General features: G+C 41.4%; 1 protein-coding gene across 1 annotated transcript in view; it reads right to left on the bottom strand.

Annotated features, from left to right (window-relative positions):
• Positions 1 to 1355: 1355 nt before the first annotated feature.
• The window catches only part of KCND2 (potassium voltage-gated channel subfamily D member 2), a 341883-nt gene continuing 324245 nt past the window's right edge, over positions 1356 to 18993 (bottom strand). The window contains exons 3-6 of the mRNA XM_054173839.1: positions 12421 to 12519; positions 10752 to 10847; positions 6153 to 6400; positions 1356 to 4632 (exon numbers count right to left, since the gene is read on the bottom strand). Coding sequence (XP_054029814.1) covers positions 4455 to 4632; positions 6153 to 6400; positions 10752 to 10847; positions 12421 to 12519 — 621 coding nt within the window. The 3' untranslated portion in view covers positions 1356 to 4454. The remainder of the gene's footprint in view (positions 4633 to 6152; positions 6401 to 10751; positions 10848 to 12420; positions 12520 to 18993) is intronic.

Below are 18993 nucleotides of genomic sequence, written 5' to 3'. Positions count from 1 at the left end.
ATCCTCTGCGTGTCCAGTCACTGGCTGTAAATGATCCGCAGTGTGTTGTTACCCACTGTTATGCTACAAAGGCAGTTTGACCTCATCTGTGCTCTAGTATTTTGTCAGGCGAATTTGATACCGTGTTTGAGGAGGCCTTGCAGCCTTGGGAGGGTTCAGCAGAGCAGCTGGTGTATGCATGCATTGGAAACACAGCCAATACTTCAAAAAAAAATAGAGAGATGGAGTTTACATTGCTGGAAATAATGTCCCAGGTTTTGTCTGCTGCTGCTGCAGGCTCAAAAGGGAAGGGTGATGGCCACTCACACAGGAGGGCAGCTCTGTGCCACAGAGCTGTGGCATTCTGGTCTTGGTAGTTCTGGTAGGGCCACGAGGGCCAATGGCATCCTGGCCTGTATCAGGAACAGTGTGGCCAGCAGGAGCAGGGAGGTCATTCTGCACTTGTACACTGCACTGGTTAGGCCACACCTTGAGTACTCTGTCCAGTTCTGGGCCCCTCAGTTTAGGAAGGATGTTGAGTCGCTGGAACATGTCCAGAGAAGGGCAACAAAGCTGGGGAGGGGTTTGGAGCACAAGCTCTATGAGGAGAGGCTGAGGGATCTGGGATTGCTTAGCCTGGAGAAGAGGAGGCTCAGGGGAGACCTTCTTGCTCTCTACAACTACCTGAAGGGAGGTTGTAGACAGACGGATGTTGGTCTCTTCTCTCAGGCAACCAGCACCAGAACAAGAGGACACAGTCTCAGGCTGTGCCAGGGGAGGTTTAGGCTGGATGTTAGGAAGAAGTTCTATACAGAGAGAGTGATTGCCCATTGGAATGTGCTGCTGAGGGAGGTGGTGGAGTCACCATCGTTAGAGCTGTTTCGGAGGAGACTTGATAGGGTGCTTGGTTTAGTTGATTAGATGGTGTTGGATGATAGGTTGGATGCAATGATCTCAAAGGTCTCTTCCAACCTGGTCTATTCTATTCTATTCTATTCTATTCTATTCTATTCTATTCTATTCTATTCTATTCTATTCTATTCTATTCTATTCTATTCTATTCTATTCTAGATGCGTTCACAGCTTGCCTGGAATTAGTGTTGGGGAGGACATCCTATAGATCTCAAAGGTCTCTTCCAACCTGGTCTATTCTATTCTATTCTATTCTATTCTATTCTATTCTATTCTATTCTATTCTATTCTATTCTATTCTATTCTATTCTGTTCTATTCTAGATGCGTTCACAGCCTGCCTGGAATTAGTGTTGGGGAGGACATCCTTTAGCCTCAGGTTTACTGTTCCTCCAGTCTCATTGGCAGGGGGGGAGGGGAGAAAGGTTCTGTGAATAAGTTAGTGCAAAACCAGGATGACCCATTCAAGCATGCAGATGTTTTATTTAAATATTCCTCAAATGTCTATTTATTTCTTCAGCATAATACATGTATTATGCTGCCTTCTGAAATAGGATATATGCCTGTCAAACAAAATTGTCAAAACAACAACCTTGGTTTCTTTGTATGATACACAGAAATAATTACATTTCATGTACAGTACAGATGCATTTTACACAGTCATCAACAGTCATTCACTACCAAAACAGCATTTAAATCACCTAAAACACCAAAAGAATGTGTATTTCCCAAATTCAGAAGAAATGAATGGTTTTGCATATGACATCATGGGACTGGGAGACAGGACTGGGGGTTCTGCAAAGTCATATTCAGTTATTCCTTCGGCTGCATTTGGAAAATAAAAGTACAAATTCCTTCAGGGGTGTAACTGTTACGCAACTGTATTGCTGTAGTGCATTCTTTTTAGTCCATATGAAGAGGAAAATAAGGAGATTTTAATAGATGCATGACCTGATGGAGTCAGTCGGTTTCCTGGGCTGCGTGTAATCTCTCCCAAAGTGGGTTTGGTAACTGCCTTTACACATTATTTACCTGAAATAATTCCTTGACAGGTCAGTCAAGAAATACAATGAGGCATAAAGAAGATGTAGGTGCAGACTGCTAATACTGAGGCAGTTTTTCCACCGATGTTTGTATAGCAAAAGGTGGGGACCGAGCCATTTTTTCATTTTGTGAGTGAGCATTGTTAAAACAGGATGCAGGTGGAGACTCTGGGTCCATTCTGCCTCTCTTTTTAAACCCCATTAAAAGTTATATAACTCAGCAACTTTAGCAGTTCTACTGCAATTTTCCAACAGGGTAAGAGAGATGATTGCTACGTCATGTTGCAGAATTCCTCAGGAGGAGCACTCTGTAAGTCAGAGGACAGCCTGAGCTTCTGCTCTCTGCTAAGGTTTGAAAGAAACATAGAAGCTCAATTTAGAATGAGTTAAGTTATTCTGATTTGCAGAAAAAGAGGGAAGTTAAGTGCAAATTAACCAAACTTCTGACTAAGTAAACAGAGAGCAATGCATGACATTATATACCCCTTTTAATTGCAGTTTGAAATTGCAGTTTAATTATAGTGTGTGATACTATCGTACTTTGGTGTATATACTGTAGCATGATAGTCCATCATCTACTCTTCAGTCTTTGTTGACAGGTACAGAAGAAGATCTGTGTGCAGTAAAAAGTGTATCATCAGCAAGTTTCAGTTTGTAGTGGGTGTTTTCTCTTAATGTAAATTTTCAGGTCAGTAGAATGCTAGCAAACACTGTACTGAAACATACACTACTCAAACTAGTAAATAACTGTGTTAATTGTTTATTGTAATGGCATCTAATGCACTGAGCCTGTTGATTTATATGCATATTTTATTTTGCAGACATGCAATTATTTCTGATCCAGTGTTTTTGATGTATATATGTATGTATTGATATGCACATATTCCATGTATATGATGTATGGTATGTCATGTATATAGGAAGCATTGTGATACATGTAATGCGCTCTTGTGAAGAAAAATGACATTCTTTTAGAAGAGAGATTTCTGGTAACATCAAAGTACATTAGAAATGAAACAAAGCAAAACAAGCCTTAGCTAGTAAAGCCTTCATAGTAACGTTTAGGCCTGCCCCTTGTAGGCAAATTCCAATTGAAATTATGTTTTTATAGCTTTTGGACCGAATCCATTTTTCTGGCAGTGTTTTCAGGTAATTCAATACCTTCACACAATATAAACTCTTAAACAGGTTTTAGGATACATGTTTACAGATAATTACAGAATTAATTTAGCCATCATTTTTACCGAGTGTTTTCCAGTGTAGCTAATACTCTGGATGCTGTAGAATGTCAACAAGGAAGGTTTGGAGAGAAGTGTTAGCTGATCCCACAAAGAGCTTCATGGTAATTTTAATTCAAATAGGACTGATCCTGTAAAAGGACACTGGGACAAGAGGTTTGTTCTGAAAATACAGGAGTAGACAAGATATGTAAGGAAGAAAGGACTGCATTGATTCGTTAGTAGCCTTGAAATCCCAAATGGTACCGTAATGTTGGAGAGGGCAAGAAACTATCATAGGCATAGAGGACAGTGGGCAAAAAGAACAATGGCTGATTTGTGGTGCACGGTTTGGCTGTAAGATCATTTAAACGTTTGCCAGTAGAAGTTTATAGTGTAGATGAAGTTGTGTAAAATACCTTAAAAAACCAGAAATCCTGATTCCTGATACAACAGGTGTACAATGACTTATTGCAGTTGTAACAGTACCTAGGAAGCAAGATAAAACAATAGTAAATACTGAACTAACTGAACACCTTTAGTTCACTAATGAGTGTCTGAGTAAGAAATACTGCATCTTTCAAAGGGAAGTTATTTGTACAACTACCATGGAACATTAACAATCAGCTGCTTGTAAGTGCACGGAAATGCCCCTTTCTACAGTAATATTTTATCATGCCTAATCTGAAAAACAACAGAAGTAAACTGAGATCACAGCTCCAAATAATTTCAGCATGCATTATGGTTGTAGTTCTTTCAGTCAGTACAAACAGATTTCATATGAGCATTTATTCCTTCATTGGTTTTTTTTTGTTGTTGACAGTTCCTCAACAGGGTTTGTGGTTTATTGACAGGGGGAAAAAAAAAAAGAGAGAAAGACAAAAGGAGACACGTTATCAAAATGTTTCTCGTTGGTTTGCATTCAGCAGGAACGCAGGTTGGTTTCTATTTTTTTGTTTGTTTTGTGTTTTGTTTTTGTTTTTTCTAAAAAGAGCTCTCATGATAAGAAGAAGCATCAATGGGGACATTTCATTGTGCTCATATAGTAAAGTCAGGATGGTCACAGAAGATTCCACCGTGCGTCAGTTCAGACGAGGGGTAAGAAACTCCTTCCGGTTCACACGCTGCAACACCGAAACCCATGGTGTGTTTTCTTTCTCCTGGACCTCTCGTTCTGCAGCCACTGGTGCACACGTCAAGGGGTGTTGTCTTTGTCAGCTCTCTCTTTCCTCGCAACTCGCTTCTCTCTGCTCGAGCTCAGCTTGCAAGTGGTCTTTATGCTAATTTATAAATAATTCCTTATTTTATAAAGCAGATACTCTGACAATGTTTCCTCCCGAATACTCAGGAGACTCTGGCCTATCATCTCCTTCAGGTGTAGTGACTGGAGGTGTTGGGATGCTAATTATTGCTGTAGTGACATAAGGCTGCTCACAGTTTAGTTTAACGCACTCTTCCACTTTGGCGTTTAAGCTGGAACGGCTGGAGGAAGAAAGAAAAAAGAGATTACTGCAAATCTCTCAGGTGCCCAATTCCACTCCCTCAGCTGAGCATCTCTCCTCTCAGCTCAGAGATGCAAAGAACCATTACCCACCACCCTGCACCTTGGCAGCAGGTGGTCCATGGCTATATCCATGGACAGGCCCCCTTCCTTCCCACCATTTCAGCCCTTCTAAAAGTTTCTGGACTCATCGCCTAAGTGGTTCTGAGCAGGGGAAGCATTTGAGCTGCCGCCTGGGGAGCAAACTTTGCCAAATGACTTGCTGTGCAGGAAAGTGGAAACCAAGAGGAGTTTGTCTCCTGACAATTCTGTGCCATACTTAAGAATGTTATGTATCTTCAAGAGTAAGACATGGTGAAATACACACTATTAAAAGGTTAATTTGTTTGTGGAGTTGCTGCAGTACCTCAGCATCATGTGACTCTTGTAAACTTTAGAGCATTTTGAGGTGAAACTGGCATTTTGTGCTTGTGGTTTTTAGCATGTTGGTTTGGGGTTTTTTTTTTTGGGGGGTGTGTTGGGTATTTTTGGCACAAAACTAGTTCTTTGTGTTTTTACATACTCTGCGACTGGAAGTATGATGCAGGGAAGTCCTCTAGCAGAGAAAGGTTGGATCCAGGCAGAATACTTCCTGAAAAGCTAAGACACTGGAGCTTTGTGCACAACAGCTGAAAAACTTGAGTAGCTGCAAGCTGCTGGATTGTTCATGGAAGTAAAATCCAAACCTAGTACCTATACAAAGCAAACTACTCAAAATATAACTTAACACGACAATATCTATAGAAACGAGTGCTAAAAATGCTTCTTTTTGTAAATAGCATCATTTTTGAGTTCAATAGAAAACATTTCTGAGTCCCCTGGGACCTTTGCTGTGTTTTCAGAGGTTGTGTTAGATATATGTGAAAGCCAAATGGTTTACTTGTGAGAGTACAGAGAAGTTCATTAAATTACAGACACTGCCCTTGTCTCACTTTTGTATTAACTCTGCAAACTAGGAAATACATTTTTCTTATCCACTTAATATTTTTATTTAGAAGGGTCTTTCTTATGACTATGATACTCAGGGCTCTGGGAACCAGTTTTATTTCTCTGCTCTCTGGAAAGGTGAGGAAGTCTTCTCAGTCCTACGCTTGTGAACCACCGTAGTAGAAAAAGCAGAGACAGCCCTTTTTATCTCTTCCCACTTGCTTGTCTCATATGTCTGAAATTAATTTCATTTGTGCTGTTTTTTCCTTGTTATGTGTTTGTCCATGGCATATAATATTTGGTGCTGTATTTAATTTGGGGTCCCTGGATGCTGTTCACTGAGGACAGAAATGAATCTAGAGAGGCAATTCCGTTACCTTGAATTAAGCTTGGAGCAAGCTATGTACAGGATATATCGGTACTAGTGTATGACTGACTTTCATCTTTAGCCTAGCAGCCTAGAGGCCACAACACCTCTACATCTCTAATGAAGAAAGGGGCTTCAGATTTTGGTGTGCTGATGAGTGTGAAGTACCTGTTAGACAGAGGCGTCCTCTCCACACATCTAATCTGGATGGTGCTGAGCTCTTGTACGCTGCCTGGACGGCTGCCAGTGATAGTGGTGTTTGGGATGCGGTAAGTCTTTTTATGCCTTCGTGAGCAGCAAGTGCTGGTAACACCTTGTTGAGACGAGAGAGAGGGGCTGTGGCTAGGGGGTCTGTTGACCGTGGAAACCTCCATACAGCTCTCTTCGTAGACTTGTTCATCCACAAACTCGTGATTCTAGCCCAGAGGAATCCAACAAAGGGATAAAGCAGACACAGAAAGGTAATTAAAGTGGACATATTAATCATGAGAGTTTAAAGGCTCAAACTGACACAGGTGAATAAAGTGGGAAAGTTAGACAGCTTATGCTTGATTATAGTGTTTAGTACATGTTAGCCTGGGCTGAGTACCAATATAAATGTAAACACTGGAACAAAGTGCTCAGAGCTCTAAAAAAGGAAATGTTAATACTAATTACTTTGTAAGGTAGCATGTGATTGTAATGTCATTTGTGCTATAAATATCTATATAATCTATGAAGTGCCAGAGGATGAAGGACTGTCTTTATTAACAAAAATGCAAGTGCTGCTTCTGTAAATTCTCCAAATGCCATTTGGAAAGAAGTAAGATTTGTTATTTTGATCTATAATACAATAAAATTGACAAATATTTTCCAGGTGATCTTTTATGGCTTCCTTTGAATTACTTGTTTAGAAATTAGGATATGAAACTGTGTTTCAAGGTATGCATCTATGTAAAAGAAAAAGATTAAGTCAATTAAATGTTGTATTAGAGGAGACGAGAGGGCTATTTAAAAGCTTCCAAAAAGTTCCTAATTACTGTGGATGAATGCATCAAAAGGCAGTTCAGAAGACTGAGCATTTTGTTACATGAAGTACTCTTTCTTTATGCACTCTTTGCTTAATCCCGGCATGGACAGCAGTTTTATAGGGTTGTCATAGAGCTGAATCCAAATTCACTCAAACGGCTGGTTTATGTTGACTCAGTAGGTGATTAGGGAGCATTTCACACATAGCTGTGAGTGCCACATTTTCTCTGTGTGCAGGAGAGTGTGAAATAGTGGTGTTGCTTAGAGTGGGGAGGAGGAATTTTTACAGTAATTTTGAAGCAGTAGCCCAAACTAAGCAGAGATTAAGATACATGTTCACGCTTCCATGAATGCGAGTTTGAGCTTGAGAAAGCCTCCTTTTATAAGCAGTATTTCCAGTTACTGCTGGAATCAGTCTGCATATCCTGAGAATGATTTAGGAGAATGGTTTAGGGAGGATGTTCAGGATTGTTGTACGCTGCTCGCTCACTCTCAGTTTGTTAGCATGCTGCATTTCTCTGTATTACTATGAGTCACTGTCCCTGGAGGTGTTCAAGAGGCGATTGGACATGGCACTTGAAGTCATGGTTTAGTTAGTCATGAAGTTTTGGGTGACAGGTTTGACCTGATGGTCTCTGAGGTCTTTTCCAACCTTATTGATTCTATCAATCTATGATTCTATGAAAATTTAATTTTTTCTTTCAAGAATGAGGCATTAACTGGAAAGGTGCTGATGGTTTTCAGGAGAATTACAGTATACTGCTACTATAGCATAGCATAGCATAGCATAGCATAGCATAGCATAGCATAGCATAGAATAGAATAGAATAGAATAGACCAGGTGGGAAGAGACCTTCAAGATCATCGTGTCCAACCTATCATCCAACACCACCTAATCAACTAAACCATGCAACCAAGCACCCCATCAAGTCTCCTCCTGAACACCTCCAGTGATGATGACTTCACCACCTCCTCGGGCAGCCCATTCCAATGGGCAATCACTCTCTCTGTGTAAAACTTCCTCATAACCTTCAGCCTAAACCTCCCCTGGTGCAGCCTGAGACTGTGTCCTTGTGTTCAGGTGCTGGTTGCCTGGGAGAAGAGATTAACCTCTGCCTGTCTACAACCTCCCTTAAGGTAGTTGTAGAGAGCAACTATTAGACAGTAAACTATGTAATACTGCTATAAAAAAGTAATCAGAGTAATAACCGTGGCCAGATGTTTGCAAGAAATGGAAATACATTTATAGGATTATTATTATTATTATTATTATTATTATTATTATTATTATTATTATTATTATTATTATTTCAATTTCTTCTGTTCTGCCTCACTTCGACATAAGTTTGTGTGGAATTGAGTGGTGTTGAAGAACACCAAATTCAACTGATACGGGAAGAAATAACTTGCTTCAAATGGGCTTCTAGAAGGCATACATCAGTCAGAATCAATATTTTGAACATTATTGCACAGTGAACAGAACATTCAGAGAGGAAAAATTAGCTAATCATCATCTTCAGATTACATTCAGTGTCTTACACTGTGTTTGCCAAGAACTCAATTAGTTTTCCAATTAAAAATAGTTTTGTACTTCCTAAAACTTTACCAATGTCTGTTCTGGGAAAACCTTTTAATTCTTTTTTTTTCTTTTCACAGTATCACAGTATCACTAAGGTTGGAAGAGACCTCGAGGATCATCGAGTCCAACCTGTCTCCATAGACCTCACGACTGGACCATGGCACCAAGTGCCACATCCAGTCCCCTCTTGAACACCTCCAGGGATGGTGACTCCACCACCTCCCTGGGCAGCCCATTCCAATGACAAACAACTCGCTCGGTGAAGAACTTTCTCCTCACCTCGAGTCTAAACCTCCCCTGGTGCAGCTTGAGACTGTGTCCTCTTGTTCGGGTGCTGGTTGCCTGGGAGAAGCGACCAACCCCTTCCTGGCCACAACCACCTTACAGGTAGTTGTAGAGGGCAATGAGGTCACCCCTGAGCCTCCTCTTCTCCAGGCTAAACAATCCCAGCTCCGTCAGCCTCTCCTCATAGGGCTTGTGCTCAAGGCCCAGCCCTGTTGCCCTTCTCTGGACATGTTCAAGTGTCTCAATGTCCTTCTTAAACTGAGGGGCCCAGAACTGGACACAATACTCAAGGTGCAGCCTAACCAATGCAGAGTGCAATGTCTTCCCTGCTCCTGCTGGCCACACTATTCCTAATGCAGGCCGGGATTCCACTGGCCTTCTTGGCCACCTGGGCACACTGATGGCTCATGTTTAGGTGGCTGTCAACCAGTACCCCCAGGTCCCTCTCTGTTTGGGAGCTCTGCAGCCACTCTGACCCCAGCCTGTAGCTCTGCATGGGGTTGCTGTGGCCAAAGTGCAGCGCCCGGCACTTGGACTTGTTAAATGCCATGCCTATAAATTTAGCCTATAATTTCATGACAAAATAGCACAAAGTTCCACAACACATATGGAAGTTAAAGAGAAATCATATATGTCTTTATGTGCAACCCGAAGTGCTAAAACTAGATGTAAATTTGCAAATGGTGCTGTGATGGATGTTGGCAGACTTGTTTATAATAAGTGGTAAATGCAAGGCAATATAACCCCTGCAAAAACCACAAAATACAAGGCAATTACTTTCGTTTGTTATTTCAAAATCTACAAAGACTAAATTCAGTGCAAGTAATATTTATGTTCTCAGCATCCTTAGGAAGTTATAAAAGAGGAAACAATATAAAATTGGGGATGATTAGGGTCATTGTTGTGGTGTTATCTGTCCAGAAATTTACTAGCAAACATGGCACTCACTTCTTACTGAATCATAAGTCTGCTTTAGTTTACTGTCATTTATGGCTATACAATTATTTGGAGACTTGATGGGGTGCTCGGTGCCATGGTTTAGTTGTTTAGGTGGGTTGGATTGGTTGATGGGTTGGACGTGATGATCTTGAAGGTCTCTTCCAACCTGGTCTATTCTATTCTATTCTATTCTATTCTATTCTATTCTATCCCATCCCATCCCATCCCATCCCATCCCATCCCATCCCATCCCATCCCATCCCATCCCATCCCATCCTATTCCATCCAGGTATTGACCAGGGAAAAATAGAGAGAACACATAATAAGTAAGTCTTTTTGATTTGTAGGCAGTCTCAAATCTAAATGTGCATATTTAGGCTATTATGAATTGCATCAGAGATTTTTACAGGGATCTCAGCCTCCACACTGAAATCAAAAGGCTTTGAAGCTTTGCACCTGCATCTGAATTAAACACTTAAAGTTTCAAAATAGGATGCTGGGGGATCCCTTTTGGCAGTCCTTTCAGCGAGAATTGCATTCGCGTCTGAGGAAGCACTCGGCCGCTCTCCCTGTACAAAAGCTCAGCATTTGCTCAGACACAAACTTGCTTTGACTGCACCAAGTGTTGAATATGTAAGGATCACAAATTGTGTTTAATAAACTGTACTGCAAAAAAATGCAAATGATAACATCTGGGAGTATGAAAAACGTACTGAAGGTCACATATGCAGACTGGCTATACTGGTGGCGTCTCGCTCATGTCAGTATGTTCCACCCTAGATGAGGCTCTCATCCAGAATCTCTGCTCTTTACATGTAATGGGTATAATGCTTTAAAATAAGCTAAAAATGGCTTTTCTCCTCAGTTAACGGCTTACTAATTGGATGAAATACAGAAAACATTCAAAACTAGGCTGGTGTTGGAATTCATAGGAAAACACAGTTCTCTTTTCCTACCGTAGTTTTTTCCAGGCAGTGAAGCAGGTGGTGGTGCTGCGTTTCAAAGGAAGAGCCAGATTTGCTAACAAAGGCCTGTTCTTCTTCACTGGAGGACTGTTAATAAATAAAACTCTGTATTATTCTCATTTGTAACAAGAGGGCTCTTATCCAAATGTTTGATCAGAACTAATCTGGACTGTACATGGTAGCAATGCTGCAATGCTTTCATCTACATAGTATAACACCAATAAGTTTTGATCTGAGACCTCTTATTTGTTTGGGGTTTTTGGTCAAAATATTTTCTCTCTTGCATATCCTTTTAAATGTTTTCATCTTAGATATTTTTATGCATAGATGGTATGGTACAATTAACTAGTGCAACCAACATGTAAGCTTGAACACTGAATCAATACATATTTCAAATTATCATAAATTTAAGTGACAGTAAATTTTGGTTTGGGTTTTTTCTTTTCCCTGGGAAAGTTTCTCATTTGAAGGAAATTAAACATAGTTTTCTCTTGGGATCATTTTGTAGCACTAAAGAATTTTTGGTCACAAAAATTCATGTCAGTGATCCCATTCTGCTGAGCCTGGAAAGCATGCAACAGATGCTACTGACACAGAATGAAGAATTAAGTCGAAAGCATCTACTGTTTATTAATTGTGTTTGTGATTGCTCTCTAGAAAGCAAAACTAAATAGAGGAGGAAGTGGGGTAACAAGAAAGATTACAATTCAACTTTGAGATATTTGAAATCTGCATGACAATTAAGCTATTTGGTCTCTTTTTAGTTCAAAGATTTGAATTCTTTCAAGCAGAAGAGGAAGCGAGGGCTCTGACTGCTCATCCTTTGTGCTAGACCGGATGGATGGACAGCTCCTTCCTCTTCTTCTGGCTATAGGTTAAAGCATTTGGCTTTTTAACACATATTGAACAGAAAGGGCATAGAGGAATGAAAGCCTTCCTGTATCCTTCAGGGAATTGCTAAATGCCAGAAAATGGCAGGGATTAAAAAACTCTGTGTCTTCAGTCTCTCTCAGCTGGCTGCAGCTCTGAGCAGCCAAAGGTTTGTCTCTGAAAGCATGGGTTGCTGTGGATCGCAGTCCCAGCTGCTGCCTGGGGTTACCACTGCTGGTCCTGACTTCCTTGGCAGGGGTAAGGGGAATATTTGCATCAGGTAACATTAGGTTTCAGCGTGTTTGAGTTTATCACCAAGATTCTCCTTAGAGAAAAATAGGTACTTCCAAGAAACATGTTCACTCTGCAACACACCTCTGTGCAAACAGTACCTTGGAGCTACCTTTTTCCATCACTGATGATGACGTCTGGTTTTGTCACCCATTTGTCTAAAGCCAACTGAGAGAAATCCAACCTACTTCTAAAGAGGCAAACCCTTTGAACTTTCTAAATAGCGTCTTCTACAGGATCTAGTTATATATATATATGTGTTACATTTGAATACAGCATTTCTATCTGGCCATTTCCCCCCTCTTTTAATATTCCATCATCAAATCTCATAAACTTCATTTAACATTAGTAATGGTCTGGTTTAGCCTTCCTTAATCTACCTATAAAGATAACATTGGCTATAGAACCAAGTTGACTTGCCCTGGTGCTAGACAGAATAAGCTGCTGCTGGGCTGTTATTAAGCTGTTACTCTGGAGGTGAAGGATATAAAACCATTACCTGCTGCAGCTGGTTACTCAGTAAGCCATTTCGTTTGCTCTGCATGTAGGCATTAGCACTCCCACTCTTTGCTGCACGAATCCGAGCGAGCCTGGCTTTCTGTGTAAACAGAGAAAAGGAATAGTGTCACTTGTACTCATTTTCATTACTCTGTTTATCTAAACTGCTAATTGGAACCAGCTGCTTATGAATACCAATATCATCATTCCATGTCTGGAAGGCTGTATTGCATCTATCCTCCAGGTGAAGCAGCTCATGAGTGTCTTCTCATTTAAAATGCAGATGACAGAAGTTGTTATTTGTTTGCATGCATCAGCTAATAAGAACAATGATTTTGCAAAGAGATTAGACAGATCAGCAGGTAAAGCGCCTCCTTTTTTTGCACTGCTGCAACTGTGCCATGCCTTATGCTTTGTAGGTCAGGAACATTGGCATCCATCTCAGCTCCTCCTACAGTGAAGATCTCTTTAAAGGGGAATAAATGTTTCAGAAAAAAAACGTACCAGTGCAACTGCCATGAGCTGGCTTCTCAGAGCCTTCTGGATTTTCAGAGTGGCAGAATGTGGTAGTGGTTTTAATGTTGTCTCCCAGCTAAGTTCCTGAATACTTCCCAGGCCTTTGAAAGAAAATGCTTCCTATCTGTTGGTATAATCCAACTTAATGCTTGTCATCATTGGTCATAACCTGTCCTTAACCTGGTCTCTTCTCCCATGCAGCCAGCACCAGAACAAGAGGACACAGTCTCAAGCTGCACCAGGGGAAGTTTAGGCTCAAGGTGAGGAGAAAGTTCTTCACTGAGAGAGTTGTTAGCCATTGGAATGGGCTGCCCAGGGAGGTGGTGGAGTCACCATCCCTGGAGGTGTTCAAGAGGGGACTGGACGTGGCACTTGGTGCCATGGTCTAGTAGTCATGAGGAATTGGGTGACAGGTTGGACATGATGATCCTTGAGGTCTTTTCCAGTCCTGTTGATTCTATGATTCTATGATTTTTCAGAGACTGTAGGTATCAAAATTGCTGAGAGGGATTCAATATTTCTCAGATGAGCTGCTTTGTTTGTGAAAGTGACTTCATTTCAGAGTACATGGTGGCTCATCAGTGAAGGACACTTTGGTCCACTGACTTCTGTGCCAACATTAAGAGAAAGCATAAAGAAAAGACTCTCTCAACCAACAATACAGAAAACATAAGTTTCTGTGGGATTTCTAGGATGGCATCCTGGTTCAGTAATTTTTGTGGATGGTTACATGTGTAAGGAGGAATCTGGATTTATCTTTATGGTTAGCTTTTTGATTCTGAAATCCAAATTCCAAGCAGCATCTGCAGCTGAATGGCTGCTGAAATGCACAATTCACAGTGAAGAACTTGAAAAACTGACTTTGCTATATTAACAGGGATTTTCAGATCTGATAATTAGTCAATATTTTCAGGAAATAGAGGGAGCATTTTCCTTCCCTCAGTTTCTGTGGCACGAAATGTCAGTATGAATAGAAGGAAAGCAGCCTGGTCACTGCAGCTGCCAGATCTCTCTGGCATGATTAATAATTAACTGGTTAGGAAGAATGGCTCAGCACCATGCTTCATTGCACTCACATCCTCAAGTTCACAGGACGTCTCAACAGTGAGCGAAGAAATTCATGACAGTTGACAGCAAACATGGCTTGAATCTGGCTTATGTTATGTGTCATCTATTTATCTTTTAATTGTTCTGAAAGAAAATATGATAATGCTGTGCCTGTGTGCATCAGTGAGTCAAAAAAAACCCACCCTCTTGAGAGCCTGTTTTGTGATGTGTTGGCTATTCTACAATAACACATTGGTTTGTCACCTCCTTGGTGCACACAGTCTGTCCAGCAATGCAGTTAATGCATCTTGTTCTAGTGGCAAGGAGCAAAGTGCCCAAATCACCCGCAGAGTGCTTCTGCAAGGGTGAATTCAATGTGCTGCAATGCATTTACTGCAAAGATTGTACTTCCCATGTGAAGATTTTAAATTGCTTTGCAAGTAGGAATTTATTGCATCTTAGAAACAATTTGTGAGGTGAAAAGTAACAGCTTACATCTTTCTAGCTAAGACTCATTCAGTTGGCCTGACTTCACAAAAAGAAGACAATAAATCTGTTACCTAGACAGGAACCAAATATGGTGACTTCCATACTTACACCTCAACTTACAGAAAATATTCCTGAAAGTGGAAGTGTTTACAAACCCATTGGAGTGGTAAGGTTTGTTTTTCAGTGCTTTTGCCTGATTTCTGTCAGGGCCTGTGGCATGATTAGTCTCATGACCCCTCACATTTGCTATCAAGAAAATATTAAAAGCTCGCATCAGCCACAGCATTTTAAGGGCTCTGTGCTGGGGAGTGAATTCCTGTGAGACACACCAAAATGATGTCAGGAAAACTGTAATTACAGAAGAACTATGCTTGCCTTTATTCTGCAAACTGCATTCTCTGTCACAGTAGAAAAGGACTGTTCAATCCCTGTAAAGCCCTTCCTAGCTCTCCCCTTTTATGGAATATCTAGGGGAAAAAAAGAAAGGATTAAATTCTCCTGCAGCAGATTATCTTCTTTGCTGTGAGGAGTTTCCTGTTAGCCACTGAATGCAAAAACTATGATTTTGGTAATTTTTATGTAATTTGGAATAGAATAGAATAGAGTAGAATAGAATAGAACAGAACAGGTTGGAAGAGACCTTCAAGATCATCACATCCAACCCATCATCCAACACCATCTAATCAACTAAACCATGGCACCAAGCACCCCATCAAGTCTCCTACTAAACAATTCCAGTGATGGCAACTCCACCACCTCCCCAGACAGCACATTCCAATGGGCAATCACTCTCTCTATGAAGAATTTCTTCCTAACATCCAGCCTAAATCTCCCCTGGTGCAGCTTGAGACTGTGTCCTCTTGTTCTGGTGCTGGTTGCCTGGGAGAAGAGCCAAATTCCCACTTGGCTACAACCTCTTTTCAGGTAATTATAGAGACCAAAGGAAACAAAGGTAGCTGAAAAACAGTTCATTTACTTACTCTGATGAAATTCCACCATGATCATCTCATCTGAGACATTCTAAGGAAATTGATGATCAGCTGTAATTCTTCCTACATCTGTTGTATTTGCATCGAGCTTCTTCCCCCCCCTCCGTCTTCAGATTTTACAGCTTAGACATGGATCCTGCCTATGGCTACATTTATATAAACCTTACAAAGAAAATTCACTGCTATTCAACAGCAGCCAACTTGGTCAGTTTTAGAAATACAAACATGTGTTTTCGCAAGGTTTTAAATAGCGCTAAACGTAGCACCGTGGGGATGTTTACAACATACAGCATTTAACACTCGAGATGCCCTCAGCTCTCCAGTTGTTTTAAGAGAGATTTTTATCAGGAACACTTTAGGGCAGGTCTTACTGCAGTACTGGGAATCATTATTGGCAAGAGCCTCTCTTCAATTTGCTATGCAAGAATCCTAGGTAGCCCAGGTAATTTAGTACTTGGATAGCTCCTGTTGTTTCTTTTCTGCTGCTTGCCAGACTACGTAACTATCTTACTATGACAACTCAGAAATTACTAGTGACTTTATGGCTATTCATTTTTAATGCTCTTGTAACAGTGAAAAGATACTAATTCCTTCACAGTCATTTTGTGTGCACTGGTTTTGGTCAAGACAGTTAATTTTCTGCATAGTCACTCATATGGGGCTGTGTTTTGGATTTCTGATTAAAAGCTGTTTCTGCAGTTCTTACACAGAGTCAAGGCCTTTTGTGCTCCTCAGGCTGTTCCACTGAGTAAGCTGGGGATGCACAAAAAGATAGAATCATAGAATCAATAAGGTTGGAAAAGACCTCAAAGATCATCAAGTCCAACCTGTCACCCAAGACCTCATGACTACTAGACTGTGGCACCAAGTGCCACGTCCAGTCCCCTCTTGAACACCTCCAGGGACAGTGCCTCCACCACCTCCCTGGGCAGCACATTCCAATGACTAACAACTCTCTCTGTGAAGAACTTTCTCGTCACCTCGAGCCTAAACCTCCCCTGGTGCAGCTTGAGACTGTGTCCTCTTGTTCTGGTGCTGGTTGCCTGGGAGAAGAGACCAACCCTCACCTGGCTACAACCACCCTTCAGGTAGCTGTAGACGGCAATAAGGTCTCCCCTGAGCCTCCTCTTCTCCAGCCAGGGGAGAACACAGGAAGGACAGGACAGCTGACCCAAGCTGACCAGACAGTTATTTTATACTCTATGGCATTGTGCTCAGGTATAAAACTGCAGAGTGGTGAGGGTCAGCCCTTGCTTTAGGACAGGCTGGGCATTGGTGGTTGGTGATCAATTGTTTTCTTTTGTATTACTATTTCTTTCTTGGATTTGTATTTTTCCACTCTCTGTTTCCCCTCCCCCTCCTTCTTTAAAAAAAAAATAATAAAAAGTTAAGCTGTCTTTATCCCCACCCATGAATTTTTGCAATGTTACCCTCTGATTCTCCCTCTCATCCTGCTGGGGAGGAGTGAGCAAGCTGCTGCGTGGTGTTTAGCTGCCTACTGGTGTTAACCACAACACAACAGCTCCTAAAGCAATGACCAAATTTGTTCAAAAAACAGGCACATTTCTGTTTACTTTTTTGGGGGGGGTCTTTCATAATCCATCCTCTGTGTTTGTTTTGAAGTGAAAAATTAAGCCCATGTTTCATGCTCCGGTTTTCTAATTTTCAGTAATTGCAAATAATTGGCTTCAGTCTAGCCGACAATAACTTACAAGATGTCTTTATGCTGTAGAGAAGAAAATGCTGTTTACTTTGTGTGTTAATAGCTATGGAATGAAATAAGGCTCAGATACTTGTTGACCTGTGCCTTGCTTTCGGAATCTTTTCCAATTATTGTTCAGTAAATAGAAGTTTTGCATGCTATTGTCCTAAATTCAAGAGTCTTGGATAAGTTACTCTGCTATTTATGTCCCTGCATCCCCGCTGAGATTAATAGCCTATCTAGTTTGCAGAAGTCATGATGGCTAGCAGGGTTCCCTGCTACAAATGCTCAGATCTAGGCTGCCAGGTGCTGTTAAGCAGTTGTTGCTGCAATTTATCTTAAACTATTTATGTTTATCTAGTAACTTGTTATTTATAACTTGACAGATAGATGCATCATACAAAATCAATAAATAATAAAGCCAAGACAATCCTCAGGATATATTTTGCTGTGTGAAGCTGGAAGACCATATTCTTCTGAAAGATTCAGGTTGGATTTTATGTATTAAGTCAAGTTTTGGAGCTGATGATAGTTGTTAGAGTGTTCTGTGGAGGCACCATGCAAAGTCACACTTAGTAGGAATAGCTTGGGAGCTAAAACTATGGCTTCTTCAGTTATCAGATAATGAACAATAATGGGCAGATGGACCTGCACATGGGACTTTCTGTTTAATAGGATACAAAACAGTCAGAAAAATAGGTATCTGGAAATCAGGGAAGTCATCTATCAGAGAAAGCTTCATTCAGGGTAAGGAAGACACTGTCATCATAAGAGCTGCTGCAGTATTCTGGGTTGGAGCTTTGCAGTCAAGCTGCAAATGAAAGGCAGATATCCATTCCAAGAGGGTAGCTATGCCTCCACCATTCCCTTCTCTGTCCTGGTAGTCATCCCACTGAATATGATGAGGGACTAGCCATATCTTAACCCTTGATACCTATCAAATATGGAACAGGAAATTCTAACCAAACTTGCTGGAACTTTTCTTTTCCCTTTCTTCTTTCCTTTTTTCTTTTCCCCTTTTCATTTTTTCCCTCTTTTCTTTCCCCTTTTCCTTTTGCCTTTTCCTTTCCTTTCCCCTTCCCCTTTCGCCATTCCTTTCCTTAAGGAAGAGTCACAACACATCTGTCATTAACTTTGTGACCTGAAGGCGCTGATGGGCAACCAAAATAACTTGGCTTTTTGAAGTTGTCTCTAGCTGAGAAAAGCTCCACAAATAGAAATCTTCAAAACTGTCTCAGTAGTGATAAATCTGCTTGAGGAAAAGTCATAGTAAGACTACAGGGCATAATTAGTTCTGCCCTGAATTCCAATATCTGTTTTGGCTTATTTATTTATTTAATGTCAGGATAGGTCAGATCCTTGGATCTTCTTATTTTATACAAGAAAATGTTCTGATAACAATGGATTGTTTCCCCTTCCCTTCCCTTCCCTTCCCTTCCCTTCCCTTCCCTTCCCTTCCCTTCCCTTCCCTTCCCTTCCCTTCCCTTCCCTTCCCTTCCCTTCCCTTCCCTTCCCTTCCCTTCCCTTCCCTTCCCTTCCCTTCCCTTCCCTTCCCTTCCCTTCCCTTCCCTTCCCTTCCCTTCCCTTCCCTTCCCTTCCCTTCCCTTCCCTTCCCTTCCCTTCCCTTCCCTTCCCTTCCCTTCCCTTCCCTTCCCTTCCCTTCCCTCCCCTCCCCTCCCCTCCCCTCCCCTCCCCCCTCCCCCTCCCCCTCCCCCTCCCCCTCCCCCTCCCCCTCCCCCTCCCCCCTCCCCCTCCCCCTCCCCCTCCCCCCTCCCCCTCTCCCTCCCCCTTCCCTTTCCCCTTCCCCTTCCCCTTCCCCTTCCTTCATTCT

Source organism: Dryobates pubescens, chromosome 27, assembly GCF_014839835.1.
Source record: "Dryobates pubescens isolate bDryPub1 chromosome 27, bDryPub1.pri, whole genome shotgun sequence".
Taxonomy (NCBI): domain Eukaryota; kingdom Metazoa; phylum Chordata; class Aves; order Piciformes; family Picidae; genus Dryobates; species Dryobates pubescens.
The sequence above is the reverse complement of the archived record's forward strand: the minus strand, read 5'-3'. Positions and strand labels throughout refer to the sequence as shown.